The sequence below is a fragment of the Cyprinus carpio genome, chromosome B1, assembly GCF_018340385.1.
Source record: "Cyprinus carpio isolate SPL01 chromosome B1, ASM1834038v1, whole genome shotgun sequence".
Lineage (NCBI taxonomy): Eukaryota > Metazoa > Chordata > Actinopteri > Cypriniformes > Cyprinidae > Cyprinus > Cyprinus carpio.
The window spans coordinates 655,258-677,602 of record NC_056597.1 but is presented as its reverse complement, the minus strand read 5'-3'; the positions used below and the strand labels follow the sequence as shown (position 1 = coordinate 677,602).

At 35.7% G+C, this 22,345-nt stretch overlaps 2 protein-coding genes across 6 annotated transcripts; one reads left to right on the top strand and one right to left on the bottom strand.

Moving 5' to 3' along the window:
* Nucleotides 1–1,567: 1,567 nt before the first annotated feature.
* fnip2 (folliculin interacting protein 2) lies at nt 1,568–18,423 on the bottom strand. Of its 5 annotated transcripts, none has more exons than XM_042716121.1 (18): nt 18,161–18,422; nt 13,672–13,795; nt 12,330–12,422; nt 12,111–12,211; nt 11,563–11,637; nt 11,417–11,475; nt 10,441–10,503; nt 9,751–9,822; nt 8,116–8,251; nt 7,823–8,024; nt 7,267–7,355; nt 6,801–6,947; nt 6,376–6,545; nt 4,377–5,094; nt 3,593–3,749; nt 3,165–3,365; nt 2,787–2,902; nt 1,568–2,181 (listed from the first exon to the last, which is right to left on the bottom strand). In XM_042716121.1, the coding sequence occupies exons 1-18, from the start codon at nt 18,244–18,246 to the stop codon at nt 2,103–2,105; spliced, it is 2,688 nt and encodes an 895-aa protein (XP_042572055.1). In that variant the 5' UTR covers nt 18,247–18,422; the 3' UTR covers nt 1,568–2,102. The 5 variants fall into 5 exon arrangements, with proteins under 5 accessions (XP_042572055.1, XP_042572056.1, XP_042572058.1 ...); XM_042716122.1 differs by lacking the exon at nt 18,161–18,422 and adding an exon at nt 17,232–17,771; XM_042716124.1 differs by lacking the exon at nt 18,161–18,422 and adding an exon at nt 14,625–15,115.
* Nucleotides 18,424–19,742: 1,319 nt separating this feature from the next.
* Nucleotides 19,743–22,035, top strand: tma16 (translation machinery associated 16 homolog). The gene is made up of 7 exons (XM_019076237.2): nt 19,743–19,865; nt 19,945–20,054; nt 20,184–20,221; nt 20,448–20,532; nt 20,648–20,796; nt 21,551–21,593; nt 21,739–22,035. The coding sequence occupies exons 1-7, from the start codon at nt 19,863–19,865 to the stop codon at nt 21,890–21,892; spliced, it is 582 nt and encodes a 193-aa protein (XP_018931782.1). The 5' UTR covers nt 19,743–19,862; the 3' UTR covers nt 21,893–22,035.
* The last annotated feature ends 310 nt before the right edge of the window (nt 22,036–22,345 follow it).

Below are 22,345 nucleotides of genomic sequence, written 5' to 3'. Positions count from 1 at the left end.
TAAATACAGTAGTGAAGTTTAAAACCTCTGTAAGAAAATATATGATTAGTGCACAGAAGTGAACGAGAACAATTTGTTTCACTAATTCAAAATTGTTCATGAACGAAAAAAAAAAAAAAAAAGGACAAAAAATTTAACTCTATATAAGGGTGCTACCAACTTAATATCAACCAGGACCATGCAAAAGAAGATACATAAATACAAAATTGTCAAAAAAGTTGTCAAATTCTTACCAATTTATTTATCACTAGTTCAGTTCTTAGCAACATCCTATTGTCACAGACAAAATACCCAACCGCATTCAACCTTGTGTGTAAACACCATGCACAGAGCAGACCAGAAGGAAAATAAGATTACATTGGTTAGCCTCAAAAGAGACTACTAAAAGTGGCAAAACCTTAGTGTTCAAAGTTCAACCTCAACAAAAAATTATAAAAAAGCAAGACAATTTTACATTTACTTTCAGTACAGAAATACACTAGAGACGTTTTCAAATGTAAAAGATGTTTGTTTCAATCCAAAATGCAGCTTTTAAGTGTATAATCATTGAAGATTCTTGCATTCCTGCATTCTTGATGTAATACTGACTGATCAATCCCATAAATTCAGAACAGGCCACTTTCATATCTTTTACTTGAGGTAGAATATTCTGTTCAAATATCAAAAATAATCATCTTTCTAGAAGTCTTTAAAGTGGAACAATAAACAAACACACAAAAAAAGTATTTTAATTTCTAATGTCACAAACTTGGGGTTCTATTGCTGTGACATTTGTCTTTCAGCGCAATACACCACTAAAAGAAATATAAAGCATTCGCAAGAAAGTGTGCATGTGCTTTAGTAAGCCTTTGACACAAGAGTAGCACCAGATTAATACTGTAATCCACTATCTGTGGACTGACCAGTAATTAAGAGGAACAGTTCAATACCACACCCAGTTTACCTCTCCTTCCATTATGTAAACATTCTCTCATCTTTCTGAGATTGAAGCACACACACTCGTACCATAAAAAATATAATCAAAAAAAAAATCTACTAAACAATATTCTGAAAAAAAAAATAATAAAAAAAAAAACTAAAAATAAAACTGAAATAAATGTAAGATTACACTGGGGTAGAAAACTATGAAAACTAATTGATTTGATCAAATTCCAACAAAAGGAAGTAAAAGCTATTGTAACCTACATTGACAAAACTGATGCTTTTTTTTTAAATAAAATTTCAGACATAAATTTAAAATATCCTTTAATATGGTTTCAGAGCTGAATGCTAGAGCCAATCGTTTGGAATTCAAGATAATAAATAGAAAATAAACATAAAATGAAAATAAATATAAAATATTAACTTTATGCTGTTCTGTCAAGCTCCAAAAAAAGGCCTTCACTTCAGAATACATAGAAAATAATAATTGTATGGATCACAATTTAAGATTTATGCTTTTTTTGTCATTTTACCTTCTACTTTTTTTTAGAAAAAAATAAAAAATAGCAAAATAGCAAATTTGGAATGACATGAGGATAACTAAATATGGCAGAATTTTTATGTTTGGGGGACTATTTTTTCCAAGATGAGCCAGCTACAAAATATGGCTCCTGATGTAAACTAATGTGCTTCACAGAGAGGCTATACATTTTACAGATATGCTCTCATTCTTAATGAACTACACTACTGTGCATTCAGATATAGTGCTGAGAGATTATTCAATGGAAGGATCAAATGTATAGATGCTTCTCTATATTCTTGCTCATAGTGATGTTTTTCATCAATAACATGCTTTCTCCAGTCTTCCCTTTCAAATAAGACTTAAAAAGACATGAGATACTGTAAAATATGCAGAGCATTAACAAGTGTCCCAATGTGGTGCATGATTCAGTCTATAGACAGTTAGATGCCCACATATGTACAAGAAAAGACTGTCAGCTGGACAAACGAGGCATTCTGATTGGCATATTAAGGCTGGGTGTAGGCTCCAAATGGTTGTCGAGCACAGTGCATCATGATTGGTGTGGTCATCTGATAATGATCAGATTCTTGCTGGTCCATGCAGAACAGGAATACATTCCGATTGGTCCTTAAATTGAAATAAATCTTGCTTGGTCTATTTAGAGAAGGATCTGGGCCACATAGGGCGAGTGTGTGCTGGCCACCGCTGCAAGTAACGGAATGTCACTGGACTCAATCCTGAAAAACAATTTCAATGAAATACATTTGACAAGAAGCAGTTTTACCACAGCAGATGACCACAATGCATGATGTTTGCTGTTACAGCAACTGTATGTTGTTCTGAGTTTATATCTCACAGTTCTGACTTTTTTGCAGAAATGTGAGATATAAACCCACAGTTGTGAGAAAAAAGTTCAGAATTGTGAGATACAGTTGCAATTTTTTATTGTTTATTATTTGGCGGAAACAAAAAGAAAAAGTGAGAGATGTAAACTCTGAATTCAGATTGAAAAAAAAAATCATAATTATGAGATATAAAATCAGCATTCTGAGAAAAAAAAGAGTTATGTTGCAATTACCTTTTTAGTCTTTTTTATTATGTGGCATAAATGGACTGTCATAATTACAGCCGTAAAGCAATTCACAATTTTAATGGAATTTCGATCACTCAAACTTGCATCAAAACTCACCAAACTTAGAATAAGAAAGAAAAAGAACCCATTCACCTTAAGTCAGTGTACCATCAGAATGATTTGGAAACTGACTTTTTAAGGCAAAAATACATTCATAGAGTTGCTTCAGGAGTAGAATCAGAGGCAAGAATTAGGTAAGTGTGCTCTTACCCCAGTGCCAGCCTCAGTTCTTTTACATGGACCCTGGTTTGTCCTATTAGATATTCTGCCAAGGATCGACTTTTAAAATACAACTCCTGTAACTGGTCTTCCAGATGCATCACACACTGAGATGATGTTTGCATACACATACAAAAAAAATAAATAATAATAATTCAGAATCTGTACTACAGCTCAGTAAGAAGGTGAAAAAAAATCTTATGCTAATACAGTAAAAAAAAAGAAGCATATTGTAATATTGTAAAATGCAATTTATCACAATGCAATTTATCTTATTGATCCCAAACTTTGAGTGTAGAAAAAACGTACATAAACAGACATTACACTACATTGTAAATATGCTTTTAGTTGTCTGCTAAGGGGACTTACAAAGTCGGATGCAATGTTGAGCGCATACAGCTGCAGAACTGATGTGATAAGCGTGTGTACAAGGTTGGACACCATCACGTCTCTGCCCAGCCGCCCACCCTCACACACACGCCTTTGACTCGTCACCACCTGCACACTCAGCCGGTCTGTATCTGCCACAATGCAAAGAGCCTCTGCCACTGGTTCATCCAGCGCTGGATGCTACACAAACACACAGGTACATACTTTAGTTAACCGCTAAAAAAAACTTCTCCTTTGATTACATTTTTGCCAACAAAAAAATTAAACCTTAAACAAGAAAGCTAATTTAATTACATATGCAAAACGTAAAATCTAAGAGACATTAAAAAATTGTCATGATTGTGACACTCAACATACATGAATCATTTACTATATGCAGTAATAACTGTAAATGTAATTGTACTTACGAGAACAGTGTGTTCCAGATCAGACATGAGGCACTGTTTGAGACTGAGATCAGAACTGATGCCATGCAAGGCAAAGTCAGGCATGTACTGAGGACAGTAACCACCCAGCAAAGAACGTCCAAAATGATTAACACTGGCCCGGCTCTCTGCCTGATAACTACACAGAAACAAACACACTAGGTTATTGCAGTCTTCTTTTTACTAACAAGGGCCAAAAATCAAACTTGATTGAGTGCTATGGGCCGAAAATAAATGCTGCATTAAAACCCTTCTGTGGTCTTCGGTCATTTCTGACTGGAGAAGTTTACATTTAGAATTTTTAAAAATCACAGCTTCATCGGAATAATATGAACCTTGGTGACTTTTATGGCACTTGGAATGTGAACCCAGAAAAAAAATTGAGGCCATGATTTGAACAGGCTAAGTGGTCATAAAAAAAAGTCACACTCTTGCTCTTCGGTCAAAAATGACCCACCATAGGAAATCCTATGGCTATCCTATAGTTGCAGGTGCTACATTATCATTAGTTTTTCTGGTGCTAATGATAGATTTTATCCCGTTTCATCATAATAACTTGGTGGGCCAAGATTCTGAACACTGAATAGGCAACACTGACATGTAGATGAAAATGCTCATGTGTTCAAAGGTATTTTTCTATCTGTTTGATGCTGTTTTTCCAGTCTAGTTTCACTAAATGGTGTTTTTGGATTTGGGAGAATGTTACCTCATGATACTACCACTTTAAATTAGTAGAGTATCCATACTGAAATTAGTTTGCACTTACCTTGGTAGTGGTAACTCATACTCCTTTTGTTCAGTAGCCATGTACAGTTCTCGCGGTGACGTTTCTTCATCATCACTGTCACCTAGTGCACTATCTGAGCTCTCGTTCCTCCGAATATCAGTCAAAAGCCTTTGATGTGACTTTCGGTCCAATCCCCGTCCACACCCTGCCCCGCTAAGACCCCCGGCTTGTCCTTCATTCTCCGTCTCCCTGGGACTGCCAATGTGAAACTGCACCCGATGCAAAAGAGGACTCTGATTGGCCAAAATGTGCTCTAATCCACCCCCAACAGAGTCACTGTCTTCTCCAAAACATTCCTGTCCCATTTCTGTACATTCAGGCCTGACAGTGGATGATTCTGGACTGGAGGATGGATTAGTTGATTTTGTATCTGTCACAAGTGTGTCATTATTTAGTTCTACAGAGGTGCTTGGAACAGATTCAGGGTTCAGTGCTTTTTCAATAACACAAGCAGCGGGCTTTAATGGATCTGGTTTAGTGGGAAAAGGGGTGGGATCAGTGGTTTGAGAGATGCAGGGATTGACTGGATTGTCTAGATTCTCCCTCTGTCCTTGTGGCTGCACATGCTCTTGCAGGTCTGAGCATCGAATGAAGTAGGACAGAATATACAAGACTCGCTGGACCAGTTCCCTCCTGCGTCCCACAACCACCGTTCGACACACTCTCACTGGAGAGCCCAGAGCACCATACAGATCACCTAAACAACACACAACAAACAATATAATACAGTTATAAACCCGGTGAAGAGTAAATGAAACATTTTTAAGTAAGACTTTTTGAATTTGAAAGTTCAAATAAGTCAAGTTAAGTCGTTTAAGGATTTGAAATCACAGTGAAAATTAAACTGCAAGTGGACCAGAGGTCTTAAACAGAGGATCTGTCAATTATAGTTTGATCTCAAAATAGTTTTTGTAAAAAAAAAAAAAAAGGAAAAAAAAAAGGAAAATATTATTTTTTCTAAATATTCTAAATATTAATTCTCCACACTATATATATAATATATATATATATATTATATATATATAATATATATATATATATATATATATATATATATATATGTATGAAGAGTTCAGATGCAAAACCCTCTAAAAGCCATTTGAAAATTTCCTTTAAAATTAGCATTTTTATTCGGCTACTGTGTTTATGTTTAGTAAATTCACTTTAATGTCATTGAATAGTTTCTTCTCATTGCCATTAAAGTGAAATAACTTAACATAAACACAGGAGCTTGATAAAAGTGCTAAATGGAGCGGCATTTAATAGACAGAGCCGTAGATCACTGACAAGCTACGCAATATCGCGTTCATTATCCCAGATGAATCGCCTTCGATAATCAACGCGATATTGCGTAGCTTGTCAGTGATCTACGGCTCTGTCTATTAAATGCCGCTCCATTTCAAAGCAGGTGATGGCGATTTATATAAAAACATATAAATATACACACACACACATACATACAAAAAAAAAAAAAAAAAAAAAAAAAAAAAAAAATAAAAAAAAAAAAAAAAAAAACAAAAAAAAACACATAAATATTAATAAAAACATATATATATATATATATATATATATATATATATATATATATATATTATATACACACATATATATATATACACACACACACACATATATATGTGTGTATAATTTATATACCACACACACATATATATACACACACATATATATATATACACCGAATTTATATTAATATTGATTTTTTTTTTTTACATTTGGCTCATCCAATAAGAATTTGGAATTGTTTTTATAAATCTGTTTTATAATCTTAGTTTTGTTTCTTTATTATTAACTTACGTGTTGAATACTATAAAGCTGTTTTTGCACTGCTGCCAAACTCATGATTCATTTAATATGATTAATATTAGCTTTTCAATCATGTCCATCATAAACAGACAAAATGCATTCTTTTGATCATACCACCCGCCTGTACTAATTTATATATTGTCCGCATTCTTACCTAACTGAGCCCACAGTGGGTTGTATGGGTGAGATTTTGCCAAAAGATCCACTGTCTGAGAGGCAGGTTTCTGGCAGGCAGTTTTGATTGGTGGCAGGCTGCTGGGCATCACCGTAGGAACCCAGGCTAAGTGATGTGTAAGAACAGCAGTAAGGAGAGCTGATAGAAACCTAGAACAAAATAAAGGAACAGTTCAGAGATGTCCCATCAGACCTCAACATAACCCAATCAAGAGGAAGTTACTCATGATGACTGGCTGTCACACAGACACACCTGGCCAGTTGTGTTTCCTGACACGCTTAGGATCAGGGATGGTGACGGAAACAAATAACTGATTTTCCAATTATCCTACTGATTACACAGTACTAGCAAAGGAACAGGGTTAAAGATTTGAAGTAATACGTTTAAGGTTAAAGATCACTGACTGGCTCTTGACTCCATGGTCCATCAGCAAACTCATCTCCTTCAGGAAGCGCTGACACAGCAGGTTTCGCTCGGTACTCTGGGATATCATGGAAAGCCAGACTGGCTCGCTGATGCGGGGAGCCATGTACAGGTTCCACACCGTCATCCTACATCCAACAGGGAACCAGATGAGACTCAAACCAAAGCTTGAACTGACTCTTATGACTCACATCTCTCAAACTTGAGGGCCTCTATAACAATATCTTATGATCCAAGTTGGTCATAAATCATAAAGAAAGTTTAATACTGTAACAGGCACCAAGATAAATTTTTCTGTAGTTTTAAAGTGGCAGAACAAGAAAACACATTAATACTACAGTAATTGTTTCATTCAAATGCCACTGATTCTTGCTGACTGCGTACAGAAAAAATAGTAAACTGAAGGTTAAGATATCAAATATACACAAAATGTGATGATTTCAACACCTGAATTCTCCCAGTGCTTCCATCACTCGACACAGATAGACCTGTACTCTCTGACTGGACTCTGCTATCCTTCTGCACACAATCATTGCCTGAAAAAACAAACCAAGAGTTTAAACTTTGTTTAAATATTTAATAATAAAAAAAGACCTATCACAATTTTGATTCAGGAAGCTGCTTCCAGCATAAATGTCAACTGACCTACATGTATAATATTTAATATATTAGGACTGTAGAGAGCATGTCATTTGGAACCTGGAAATTTTAACCAACTTAGAAATCCCCCCCAGACATGTCCAGAAAAAAAGGACGTATGTTCACCCTAGATTCTGCATTATAGCTGTACAAACATGTTTGCTCTGACCCACCCATATAAACAGAATAATTGGGCAAAATATACTTTTCTGAAAAAACAATTTGACATTTTAAATTCTGATGAAGAATTTTTGCAAATAAATCCACAAACATCTGAGAAAGAACTGCAATACATTGTTGAATCTATTTGTTTGGTCAAAACTGGTTAATATGACAAATCACTCTCCTGCACTTCCACACTTACCCTCTCGATGGCAGTCTTGAGTTTGTTCATGTGAGATTCAAACAGAGGAAAGTGGGAGAAGAAAAACTCCTGAAAATTGTGGTTTTCCTCTTCTCTCTCTGGCAGGCTGATGATGATGCTGATGGCAATCTTCTTCCTCCGGATCATCGCAGGGTTGGAGTTGCAGCTCTCGTCAGACAAGTTGAACATTTCTTCAGTGTTCCTGATGCACAGACATACACAAAAACATATCTAACATATCTGCTCTCTGTATTTTTCATATCTCCCTTACTCGTACAAATATTTACGCTTACCAGCGAGGCATGGGGCCATGCTGAAGACTGGTGGCCTGGCTACGGTGCCATCGCCGTTGATAACTGCTGGCACAGCCACTACTGAAGGAGGATCCAGGTGACGGTAGGGGAGTGGCCAACAGACTGCTCAGAGATGCTGCAGAAGCGAAAAGTGGGAGTTCACAGGCAACATTTATGAGGCTAATAATACCGGTCAACTAATATTTAGTGTATGTGCCAAACACAACTTAAATGAACTGTTCGAAACAGATTTTGAGCTTGAAATCATTTGAAGACAGTTAAAATATTCCAATGGCACCCATTTACTGCAGATGATCCCTTGCTTAACAAGAGATGTAATGCTAAATTTCTCCAAATCTGTTCTGATAAATAAGAAACAAACTCATCTACATCTTGGATAGCCTCTAGGTCAGTACATATTTAACAAAACTGAAATATACTTTTAATGGAGGTAAATAAAAAGTACACCAGATTATTTACATTTATACAAACATTTGAATTTTTTATCCAATATTTACACAAAATTCACACACAAACAATATATTTGTGAAAAATAAAGCGAAAGCAATTATCTTTATGTCATGACACGTAACTGATAAATATCAATATCACCCTGATATTTTTGTCTAAATAATTTACAAATAAAACACTCAAAACAAACAATCAATAATTTTAAATGCTACACATGAATTTAGACATCACAACTTACAGTATGAAAAATGATATAGATTACATTTAAGAGTAATATTAAATTATTAGTTTATTATACAATTTATAACATGTGTGTGTGTGTATATATATATATGTGTGTGTGTGTGTGTGCGTGTGTGTGTGTGTGTGTGTGTGTATGTGTATATATGAATGTATGTATTAGTGTTGTAAAAAAAAAAATGTGTATGTACATATATAAACACACACACGCGTATGTATATACTTAAGAAAATGTGTTTATTATTGTGTATATATATGTATATATATATGTATATATATATGTATATATATATATATGTATATATATATATATATATATATATGTATATATATACACATATATATATATATATATATATATAAAATACACACATATACAGTATATATCTATACATACACACACACACACTGATAAGTATATCCTTAAATATATAAGTAGGGAAAATTACCATGCACAATTAAATATCCACTATCAATGAATCATTAAAATCAATAAATAACCAATACCAATAAATAAAAAAAGTTTGATACAGAGATACTGTGCCATGTTTATAGCTGTCTAAATAATAACATCACTGGTTTAATAGCAAAGACGTTTAATACTTGCGTATTGAGGTTTGTTTCCCCCACAATGTAAGAATGAATGCCCAAGTAATACATTACCATTCAAAAGTTTGGGGTTGCTAAGATGTTTTTAAAAGACGTCTCATATGCTCACCAAGGCTGCATGATTTCAGCATATATTTGAAACAGAATCCTTGCTAAATAAAAATATTTATTTATTCAAAAATAAACAATTATTACTCACCCCAAACCTTTGAACGGTAACGTATGCTCAAAGGGACCATTCACTTGCCATGCTTTGGACAATCTGAATCTGCATTAAGTATGCTCTGACTTTGTCCTTTAAAAATGTGTGCATACCTGAGCGAGCGATGCCACTGTCTCCATCCTCACTGTGTCCTCTGCTTGGCATGTCCACTGGATTACTGTGGGCTAAAAAAAAATAAAAAATAGAGTCATTACTCCCTCACATTTAACCACATTCTGAAAAACGTTAAGAAGTGTGTCTGCATTGCTTCACGCTGTGGATGATTTGATGAAGGTGTTGGGTTCCCAAGCCCATTTCAAAAGAGCATGCAGGTTAGTATCCCACAGACACACACACACACACCAAACACCTGCAAAAGTGTGCACCCATCTGAAAGCACGTAGTTAACCCCATAACCTAGAAACCTTGCAGTCCCATCCGTAAAAATGATGCTGACCCACAATGACACTGACTCTGTTCACACTTAATAACATCCATTTCAGTGATCCAATCACAAGTGTATGGTGCTAAATACAGATGTGAATAGGGTACAAAATATTTCACAATCCGATCACAGGATGCATATCAGTTGTAGGTGTAAATAACATTCTGTCATAGCTGTTGTGACCGCATCACCAGAGTATGTTAAAACCAGGTGCAAAATAGGAATGGAGGCAGAGGAAGTGCATTATGTGAGGGACCCAAAATCAATTAATGGCTAAACAGTCAAGCACACAGCAGAAACAAAATGTGTGCATGTGAGATCAACACATGCTCACACGGCTTCAGCATTCCACACAAACCTGCAAAGAAAGACGCGCTCCGAGCCAGGCAGAGCAGAGGAGCGCTAGGCACGCGGCAAACTCCTGAAAAGAGGAGTGGTATATGGCTATGTTGAGAAACGGTATGTTTGGATCAAAGTCAGAGAAAGACTTTAGAAAATAAACAGATGAAAGTGCTGTTCAGAAACCTGGTTTGCTACCATGCTGCCTACATAGGTAGTTGCTTACTAAGGCAGCATCCTGACCAAAATGGAACCTCATTAGGGACCACTTTGGAAAACTGCATGCTCACACTAACAAGTGTGCTGCAAGGATGACGTATTTTGCATGCCAACACTTGGAAACAAGTTAGCATTCTACACATTTGGTTCCATCATCCCTAAGTCAGTGGGTTTTTGGTTAAATGCCTAAAATAAGCTTTGTGGTCAAACTCAAGATATTTTAATATTTTTATGTGGAAAAATAATAATGCGTCCATCCATCATAAAAAATGCTCGACATGGCTCTGGGGGGTTTATAAAGGCCTTCTGAAGTGATCTGAAATATCCATATTTACAACTTTATAAACCTCTAGCTTCCGCTAACTGTCGTATGTGTGATCACAAGATAGTGGTGTTCCAGCGGATGACTTTTGCTTGTTGCTATTAATTCGTGGACATTTCTTCTTTAAATCATAGGTAATATAGTTTTTCACAAAGAATTCTGCTGGTAAACGATGATTTAAAATACAAATTGAAATAATGCAGGTTAGTGGCATTATTAAGCTTGGTACAGTATATTCTGGGACTGTTTGGGGACTCTTTGTTAAAGGTACATGAAATCCTGCCTTAAAACCTCAGTAAGATACCTACCTTTTAGAACAGCCTTAGTGGCAGGAGTAAAGCTATGATGCCTTAAAAAGCTGCCTATGTACAGCAGGCACTCAGCAGGTCACTAGGTTTTGGAAAAGAGTGTGCAAAAATGACAAAGAAGGAAGAAGTGTTTGTACATATCTTACCTATGCTACTGGTGTGACTAGGAAAAGTTTGGCTCACTGACTCAAAACTGTCTTGCAGCCTGTTAGAAATAAAATGGAGACAATGAGAGATAGAGAGCAGGCTCATGTAGCAGCAGATTGCAGATGAGAGGAAACATGACACGTACGTATTTGTACTTCCAGAGGTGCTGCTTCCAAACCGTGTAGAAAAAACCTTACTGACCATCAGCTGTGGTGGAGACCTGTCACATACAGAGCAACAGTGTTAGCACACACACACACACATCGCTAAGGTCCTGATTCCTGCTAAATATATTATATGTGCCCCTGGACCACAAAATCAGTCTTAAGTGTCAATTTTTCAAAATTCACCTGAAAGCTAATGTATGGTTTGTAATGATAGGACAATATTTGGCCGAGATACAACTATTTGAAAATCTGGAATCTGAGGGTGTAAAAAAATCTAAATATTGAGAAAATCGCCTTTAAAATTGTCCAAATGAAGTTCTTAGTAATGCATATTACCAATCAAAAATTAAGTTTTTATATATTTACAGTAGAAAATTTACAAAATATCTTCATGGAACATATTCTTTACTTAATATCCTAATGATTTTTGGCATACAATGTATTTTTGGCTATTGCTACAAATATACCCCAGTGACTTAAGACTGGTTTTGTGGTCCAGGGTCACATATTTGCACAAAATACTCACCGAATGTGGTGAATTTTAAGAGTTGAGCCCTTATAACTCATGGAAACTGAGCCAAACATCATTTCTCCAAGCATATTCACGTCTGAAGCCGGTCTGGTATACTACACATACATACACAAAAGTGACAAAAAAAGTGTTCTAATTACCCATAAACACACAGTGTATGCTTTAACATTTTTTTGAATGATAACGTTCCGTGACAGTGGCTACAACACAAACCTGATATGTAGGAGGCTTATCTTTCTCGCTTGCTTGGCTGCCGATATGGCAAGCACCACTCCGGTTGGGGGGAGTTTTGGTTTCATCAGCAGTCTATGAGATATAAGAAACAACTGGTCATTCCAGGTCATTACAGAATCAATTAGATAATAAAATCAATTTGATTGGATTAAATGTGTACCATCTATCCATATTTAAAGACTAATGTTAGCTGCTGTTCAAAAGTTTTGAGGTAAGCAAGATTATATTTTTTTTTTAGAAATTGATACATTGATTCAGCAAGAATGCATTCAGTGTATAAAAGTGGTTTTGCAACAGCAATATTCCACTATAAGACACAATTCAATAGCAATACACACGCACGCACGCACACACACACACACACACACACTGTTATTCTGTCTCTCTCTTTGTGACAAAAGCTGAAGAGCTGAATAAACAGACCAATCATGTGACAACTTACTGACAATAAATCACACTCTGTTCAGAGAGAGCCAGAGACATTCAATAACAACTGTCTAGATGGATGAGTACAGATGGGTTGACATAATATTCAGCTTTGATTTAATATTTCTACAGTGAAAATATAGTATGCATATTGTGAAGAAAATACAGTATCCACAAGAAAACAATTTTGCAGTAAATAATTTTGCCAAAAAGTCATAACTTGACCTGTTTTTGACAATTTTCCTTCGCATGTGAACTGAGAAAACCGTTGTGAAAAAAAAAAAAATACCAGTTTTATGATAACACTATCATAAAACAAGCTGTGCAGAAACCATTAAAGTTAAACCGTTGTGATCACGGACTTAAAAAACCTCAGCTGAACATTCCTAATGATGGGATTCTTCAGAAGGGCACGCAGTGCTGCAGGTGCTACACAGTCAGGAACAATTCAAGGTTTTCCATATTTTATTCTTATTATAGGGTCTTATTGTAGAATCCGTCTTATGTCCTTATTACCTCACTGTGACTGAATTGCTGTCTGATTTCTGAAAGTAAATTCTGAAGACAAGACCCCCTTAAAACACCCTTAATGTGAAGTGTATATATATATATATATATATATATATTATATAAATATATTATAAAATATAAATATAAATATAAATATATATATATATACACACACACCAACTTCATATTAAATCATCAGTCCGTAAACAGTACCAATCCAAGATTCAACCCACACACACGAGTGTTAAACACTTTGACCCAGTTAGCTGAGCAGTCACACCTGTCATGAGATCCAAGCAAGCTGGATTACAGAGCATGTGACTCCTCCCAAAACAGTGCTCATACACACTCCCCCCCACACACACACACCACATTAGCAACCTACCAGCTCGGATGCGTCCAGTTTATGTATTGCTTTGGAGTCAAAGAGAACCTGCCGCCCTCTTCTCTCACAGTCTTGATACACGATCAATCTGATCTGAGCTAGATCAAACTCAGCAGATGCCCAGCTAAAAGATACAGAAACACAGGTCACTGTGATCAAAACATTCAAAAAGAGAAAATAATACTTACTAGACTGTCACAAAAAACAAACTATAAGCCAAAAAAACAGGCTTCTGGTTATCTGAAAATGACTTTAACTTCGAATTCTATAAAAAATAAAATAAGCGCAAAAAAAAAGTTTTTAATTGATACTGAAAGAAATCATTCAGATATGCTTTTCTCTCATTTCTTATCATTATCAATGTTGCTGCCTAATATTTTTGTGGAAACTGTGATACATTTGTTCTGGATTCTATGATTAACAGAAAGTTTAAAACAACAGCTTTCATTTGAAATAGAAATTTTGTGTTATAGTCTTTATCATCACTCTTGGTCAATTTAATCCATCCTTGCTGAAAAAAAAAAGTGTGCATTTCTTTCTTTCTTTCTTTTTCTTACTGACCCCAAACTTTTGAACGGTAGTGTACATTTTTTTTTCCTCACACAAAACTATCGTATGGCTTCGGAACACTTGGAATATAGCACATGACTCCTTTGGACTATATTTATAGCGCTATATTTGTCATTTCTGAGCTTGGCACTCTCTGTTCATCATTCACTGACATTGCATGTAAAAGAGAAGCATGAACATTCTTCAAAAATTTCTTTTTTGTGTTGCACAGAAAGAAAATTGGGAAGGACATGAGCATGAGTAAACAATGACAACTTTCATTTTTGGGTGAACTATTTCTTTCATCAAAACCACAAAACTGCAAGAACTTTCAATAAAGCAATACACATATAATTGCACCATTGCAAAAATACATTTTCTTCTCACAAATAGACATACCCTACCTGCTTTCCATCCTGGTGTATGACAGAGCAATCAGACACTCATTTCTAGCCTCCAAGCACTACATATACATCCAAAATAAGTATGAATAACAATCACAAGATGCCCAAAACTTGCCAAGAGTGCGGCGGAAGGCACGGAAAGTGGACCATTCACACAGTTGCATGTTTCTTCTATTAAAAATCAGAAGATCACCACAATCAAACAACAGAAAACCCAGGCACACAGTCTCCATCTCCGCTCGTCTGAGCTCTGAGTGCACAAGTCACACAAAACCACACACACACACACACACACGGTGTCGGCAGGGCCCCTTCTCTCTGACTGCATAGATGATGCAGTGTGTTTGTTATATCGGTGTCCATGTGTGAGTTAGCAATCACTATGCGTCTGTTTGCATTGATTGTATGGACTTTTTATATAGACTGCTTAGTGTTAATGTGAGAATGTTTGTGTGTTAGACGATATGTTGATCAGTCTTTTCTAACACAGCTGTTGAACAATACACTGCTATGCACAGGCTCTCTTTATCCTTCACACACACACACACACACACACACACACACACACACACACACACACACACACACTGAGGGCACAGGCTCTCTTTATCCTCTCCTACTGAGACTTTGCAGTAGTGTGTGTGTGTGTGTGTGTGTGTGTGTGTGTGTGTGTGTGTGTGTGTGTGTGTGTGTGTGTGTGTGTGTGTGTGTGTGCCTGTATATAAGAGAGAGACAGAGGGATGGAGGGAAAGAGAGTGAGAATAACACTTTCTTGGGGTGGTACTGCCACTACACATTGACAAACAAACAGACCCTAGATATTACAATGTTTTTATACTAAAATAATCCTATATTCTATAAACCTAACCCTCACAGACACCAATTTACATTTTTAGAGTTGTCAATTATAAGCCTTTCAAAAAGTGAAAACCTGTTCAAATATTCTCACAGATCAGTTTCAACAAGTTTTACTGTATTTGTTGATTCTGATTGCTTCCATTGTCCACATTTGTAAGTCGCTTTGGATAAAAATTACTAAATGACTAAAATGTAAATGTAATTTGTGAGGACATTTTCAAACATTTGACCCTCATATGTGAAGCCAAACCCGTACACACACACACACATACATTTAACTAATAGTGAACCAGTTTTAAAAAGCAAAGAACAATGCCTCATAATAAATTAGCCTTTATGACACATACTTTGTGGGATTTTCCCGATACTTCAGGTCACATGAACAGCAACCGCTGTGTCATATGATCACTGTAGTACACACATACACACACTGATTGACAGACAGAACTATTTCAGATGGGCTGATTGAAATCTGTCAACAGTCATTCACAAATTTTACATATCCACCATTCCTTGCACGTTTGATGATTGTAAATATTTGGACTGATTTGATAATGCTTTTACTCAGCACTAAGTGTATAAAAATCTAGTGCTATTTAACTCTTTTACCATTTTTACATTATTGCTCCCTCCAAAAATCAATCAGTGTAGAAAATCCCCCCCAAAGAAGTCCATCAACCCTCATGCAAAGGTCACACATCAAGCCGTTTCAGCAGCAGTTAAAGAAAACAGTAAAAGATACAATAAAATATAGATTTAAAAAAATAAAAACACATGGTTTATGCCAATATATATGCTAAACATTTTCTAGCATGTTCGTGTCAACATTACTGCTTCAAGATCAAGCATAAAAGGACTTATACAGCACAGAAGCTGCATCTTTTTTTTTTTTTTTAAATACTTTATTTTAAAGGATTTTTCAAGTAAAAACACAGAACAAACAACACTGGCTCGGATTACACACACACACACACACACACACACAAAAAAAAAAACGTATGTAAAAGTACATTAATAGAATCCTGCACAACAGGCTAGGTGCCCAGAAGGGATATGCAGACTAGATCTTAGAGAAGTCTTTGGGGGCCCAGAAGCTGCATCTTAATTAGAATATTTAACGCAAAAATATCAATTTATTGTTTAATGCTGCACAGAGATGGCATAAGAAAATAGAAATACAAAGAAATTACAGCTGAAATAAAGTTCAAAAAGAGATTAAAGAAATTAATGTTTTGTTTTAAAATGTATATAAATTATAAATATAGATATAAAAATAATTATAAATTAGATTTTATGAATATATATATTATAAAAATAATATATAATATAATATAATAATATAACAAATATTTGTTATATTATTTATATTTAAAAAATATGCATTCAATTACAAACGATTATATATATTTATATGTACTTGATTTAAGGCTGCTCTGATGCTGCATTTTATCTAGACAGGAGCGACGCAGCATCATAACTCTGGTTAGTAGCTAAGGTGGGTCAGAGCTGCATATTGTAGTACATATTTTATTTTTGCTCATTTTTAACACAGAAGTTGAAAAGGTCACAGAGTCTGCTCAAAGCAGCCTGAACGCTTGTGTAACAAGAACTGCTTCATTACTGTATGTTTCACACAAGTACACGCAAAAAAATACTTTGAGCAGATTCCTTTCATAAGCAAAGTAAAAGGTTCCCGTATTTGTATAGTGGCCCAAAAAGTGCAGGCGCGCACACACACACTCAGTGTACCTGTTCCATGAAGCATCCTCTGGAATGAACAACCACCTTGCAGTGTTTTTCTTGTGACTCTTAATCTTCATCTTCACAGATATTCCTCTCAGTACGCTACAGAGAGTGTGTGTTTATGCATACGTGCACTCATCCGGCTTCTCTAAAAATGAGTTCTTACTTGGTCTAGAAGTAAGCTCTCCAAATCAAATGACATGTATGAAATCAAAAGAGGATAAAACAGAATGATGGGGAGATTCAGATGAGGAGACAGAGGAGAGAGAGAGAGATTTTTGGGTAGCATGTGTTCAAAGACTATCTATCTGATGACTGACTGAACAAAGCTCAAACGTCACATGACTGTCATACACACACACTCATACTCACTCTCACAAAGCATGTGATCCAAACACAGTCACAGGACACTCACTGGCCAAAGTTGCATACCTCAGCAAACAAACTAACATGTCCCCCTTGCTAACACTAAGCATGCATGTTGCAACAAATAATCAGTCAGTCATATCACACTAAAACACTTGACTCTCTCCCACAACTCTGACTAGAAAGAAACACACAGCAGAAGAGATGTACTCTCAAATTAATACCTGTCAAAACTTGCAAGTGTTGTGCAAGCTTAAACGCAGTGAAATAGTTACATAAGAGATGGACCTGGGCTCAGCTGACTGGACGCGCTCTACACAGAACTGTGTACGTGTGTGTGTGTGTGTGTGTGTGTGTGTCCACAACACCATTAACACACATATAGATCAAATAACACTACGGCCTGCTAGGGATGACACAATAAAATAGCGATCATAAACTCGCACATATTTGCACCACCTACTGCAGAAAAACCGCTGTGTGCCGCGGAGAGGTCTTACAGTTTATAGTGTCATATAAAGCGCGTTTATATCCACAGGTGTAGTATTTGCTCGTGCTAACGGTCTTACCACTGCTCCGCTGCCGTCGAGCAGTCCCGTGCGTTGCCGTTACCGACGGCTCTCTTGCTGAAGAGCTTCTGCAGCAGCGTCGGCATGCTCGCGCGCTGTTCTTCACAAACACACAATCTGGGAATCCCGTTTCCCCATCAGCGCGGGCGAGCGCTCAGGTCTGCAGAGCTCCATGCTGGAGTCATGTGACATCTGCAGCAGCTGAGCTGCGACAGAAACCCGCGGGCGCCCTCTGCTGAGCGGACACGGACTCACAGGCGCCACGTGCGGCACGTGCTTGACCTGCCTAGTGTTTTCTTTCCTTCCTTCGTTTTGGTCATTTCCTCATAGATCAGCTGTTTGCATTAAAATACATAGCATTCGGTTTAATACATTTAGAGGATGATATCAGTATAGAAAGACTACAGTATAATGCACAAATGCACATTGCCTCTTGTACATCCCTGGGTATCTTAATATTTAAGACTACAGTGTACTTTCATGCACATTATTTTCCATTCTGTATTTAATTCTACAGTATACATCTTTTAAAAAAATATTTTATTATTATATTTTTATTTTTTACTTTTATTTCATTCTTTCATAGCTATATGTATGTATATTTTCATCTGTGTTGTATTCTTTAATAATTGCACTGTCCATGGAGCGGACCTGACTCACATTTCACTGCTGGTTATATATGCTCTATATAATTGTGTATGTGACGAATAAAAATCTTGAATCTTGAATGTGGTTTAAGTATAGTTTATTCAAATGTAGCCTAATGAATCATATTCTCTTTTTGAAAAGAAAACATTAAGTTTAATTAACCCTTGTAATTACAAAATATATTGATGAAACGGTGAAATAATTAATAAAATAAAAAGCTAGATAAAATAAAAATGGAAAAAAAAAAGAAATTGTGAAATGGGGGGAAATTACCGTTAAAAAGCTAAATTGTTTTTATTGAGGTATATGAAATTAAACTGAATGTACAAAATTCAGTATGGAAGAAATATAAAATAGTCATTTGTATTAAAATAAAAACAAAATACTACAGTACAAAAATAAAACAAATCAAAATATCAATCAGATCACTTTTTCTCTTATTCTCACCCCACCCCCATTAAAATATAACATTCAATTTGAATTAAAGGTGATATCAATAGAGAATATGGTTCAAATGTGTATTTTCTTCAATGCATTGAATATATATTGTTCTCTCTCTGAAAAAAAAAATATTATAATCATTCTAACTAGAAAAAACATTAATACATTAATGAAAATAAATAAAAAAAATAAATAGAAAAGAGACATCTAAAAAAAAGAGTGAAATAGGGGGGAAATCCAGATTAAAAGCTGAATTGTTTTTATTAACAGGTATTAAATTATACTGAATACGTGAAATGCAGTATAAAAATAATATTAAATAGTCATTTGTATCAAAAACAAAATTGATTGTTCTTGTTTCCACTGTCATAAAGTAATTTTACAAGTCTGTAAGAAACTCATTACAAAAGAAATATATAAAACATTATTTTCTCACTGTTAAATCGTGTGAATAAAGAATACGTTTTATGTACAAGCGGAACTTCTGACTAAAGTCTATGATACACGGAACAAAAATACCGTGGAACTGTCTCAGCGGCAGCGGTCCGTGCCTTAAATCTTCCCCCCACTAGTCACACGTGTGACAGACAGACATTCAATTATATCAGCAAACATGGTAAATTTTGGTTAAAAACTTTATTTAATTTAGAATTACTTTTGAATGCCATGTTTAATAATTCGTATTCTCGCTTCAGCCGAAGGCAGCTAAAGGGAAGGGACAGGTGGAGAAGAAGGCTATTCACCCATACAGCAGGAAAGCTGCGTATTTAGCCAGCGCTGCCATCAAACAACAGAGGAAAGAAAAGTAAGATTCGTTTCTGCTCCACTTTTATATTTATTCATGTCATTTAAAGGGGAATAAATAAGGTTTTGTATTGCCACGGTTACGTTTTTATTACACCTGTTAATGTAGTATTTGTAAAATCACTTTTAGGTTAAAAGGTGAAAAGGCACAGCGTCTAAATTTGATTGGTGAGTAGTGTATTTTTATTTTGTAGTTAGTAACGTTTGACGAACATCCCACAAAATTTTTGTGATAACGTTTTAAGAACATTATTTTAGCATTGAACAAATATTCTATGAGCTTTACTAGTGGAATGTTTGCTCATAACTTTGAGAGAACCTTACCACAATGTTAGCCGAAGTTCTGGGAATGTTCCCTGTAAGCTGCTTACTTGTCTTCACTTGTTTTCTGCAGGTGAAAAACTTCTGTGGTTCCAAAGCCAGCTGGACCCTGACAAAGCAGAATACACTAAACATGATGCTTGTGAAATAATTGAGAGGTATTACTAACCCCAAGCAAACATGTCATTATGACTTCTAAAGTACTGAAATGTTGAAAATCTGTATATTGAGAATAATAAAAACAGGCATCTTGGCTCATATCCTCTTTCGCAGGTACCTTCACCGGTTTGACAGAGAGCTGGAGCAAATTGAGTTAGCAAACAGTATCAAAGGACGACAGGGTCGTCAGTATGGCTCTAGAGAGGCCGTCATCAAACAGACAATAGAACGAGAGAGAGCTCTGTATGAAGGCAATGGCTTTGGTATGTTTCCTATACTCACATTAACTTTTGTGTGGGCCTCTTTTATCTTTATTTGTTTCCTGCCTTATAAGAGGTTTATGTGATAAGTGAAAGAATGCTTGAATACACTGTTTCCTGTAATAATTAAGACACTATTTCTGAAAATATAAACACTTGTCTGGAATGACATGAAGAAACAGAACAAACTGAGACAGACTCAATCCAGAAGAACTGTGGCAACGTCTCCAAGACGCTTAAAGAGATCTACCTGCAAGTGCACCTAGGGCAAAAGGTGCTTTAAACGCAAAGAACGGTCACACCAAATGTTGATTTAATTTAGTTAATAGAAGTTAATTAATAAACAAAATCGATTTCTGACATTATTTTGACAGCATCCTCATTTTACAGCATTTTTACACAAGTGCCTTAAACTTTTAGTTAAACTTTTTGCAGGTAGGTCTCTTGAAGCATCTCCGAGATGTTGCCACATTTCTTCTGGATTGAGTCTGTCTCAGTTTGTTGAGATCAGATCTCTGTGTGGAGCACTAGCTGTTGTCAGACTCCTTGTGTAAACAAAAATCTCACAGGATTGTTACAATTAATGACAAAATGAATGTATGGAAATGTAAACTGATATTTCCTACTGACACGCTACAGCAAAAGATAGAAATAACTAAATAATATATGTAGAAAGTCTAATTATGCTTCTGCTTTGTTACATTTAGGCAACATGTTCTAGATGGTTTAATGTTGTCTTTCTTTATTCACTTTACAGAAATCCCTGATATCATCAATTCTAAGCATCTGAAAATATTTAGGTAATTACTACATGAAAGCATGTTAACACTTTTTATAGCAAGTCATCAGATTCAAAGAATTTCTGGCACAGAACTATGTAAAGTCCAACCCTAATCCTAACATAATGCCACATTTTTCTAACCTTGAGCCACATTCTTTTAACAGAGAGTGGACTGGTGACCTCAAGAAACTCCCGAACATTAAGATGAGAAAGGTTTCAGCCAAAGGCTCTGACAGCGCACCGTCTGCAGTTTCACAAGATAAACACATGGAGGAAGAGAATCAGGAAGATGCATCTTTGAATTCCGACACCGACTAGTACTGTGAAATCCTGCATCTCTACTACAGTAAAGTTTACTGTAGAGGAAAACACAAAAATGTGTTGTTGTAAGGCAGGAGGTTACTTAGTAACTCAGGTAACACAGTATTATTAATTCATAAATAAACACAGACTTTGAAACAGTTTGGTACATTCACTGGTTTATTGCACTGACTGATTTTTGCATGTTTCTTGGAGAATGTGCATTTGAATTGTGAACAATGATGTTGATTACCAAATCTCACTTGATCCTGACATGGCCCTATGGGCTTTTATTTTTTTTATTTTTTTTCATATATCAAGATGTATGAAGTCACTGCAGAAAATCACAATACAAAAATGTAAAATTTGCTGAATTCTTTCTGATTACCACTCAGTAAAACCTGATCACCTCCAAACCTGCAAATTAAAAAATCTCTGTCTTAGAAACAAACACTATTCTCCATAAACCCT

Excerpts from the sequence above, each read along its gene's own strand:
- fnip2 (XM_042716121.1), bottom strand. The coding sequence starts at position 18,246 with ATGCCGACGCTGCTGCAGAAGCTCTTCAGCAAGAGAGCCGTCGGTAAC. Across the intron at positions 12,212-12,329 it reads ATAAGCCTCCTACATATCAG|TATACCAGACCGGCTTCAGA; the intron begins GTTTGTGTTGTA and ends ATGTATGTGTAG. Across the intron at positions 2,182-2,786 it reads GAACTGAGGCTGGCACTGGG|GATTGAGTCCAGTGACATTC; the intron begins GTAAGAGCACAC and ends ATTGTTTTTCAG.
- tma16 (XM_019076237.2), top strand. Across the intron at positions 20,533-20,647 it reads GCTTGTGAAATAATTGAGAG|GTACCTTCACCGGTTTGACA; the intron begins GTATTACTAACC and ends CCTCTTTCGCAG. Across the intron at positions 21,594-21,738 it reads AAGCATCTGAAAATATTTAG|AGAGTGGACTGGTGACCTCA; the intron begins GTAATTACTACA and ends TTCTTTTAACAG.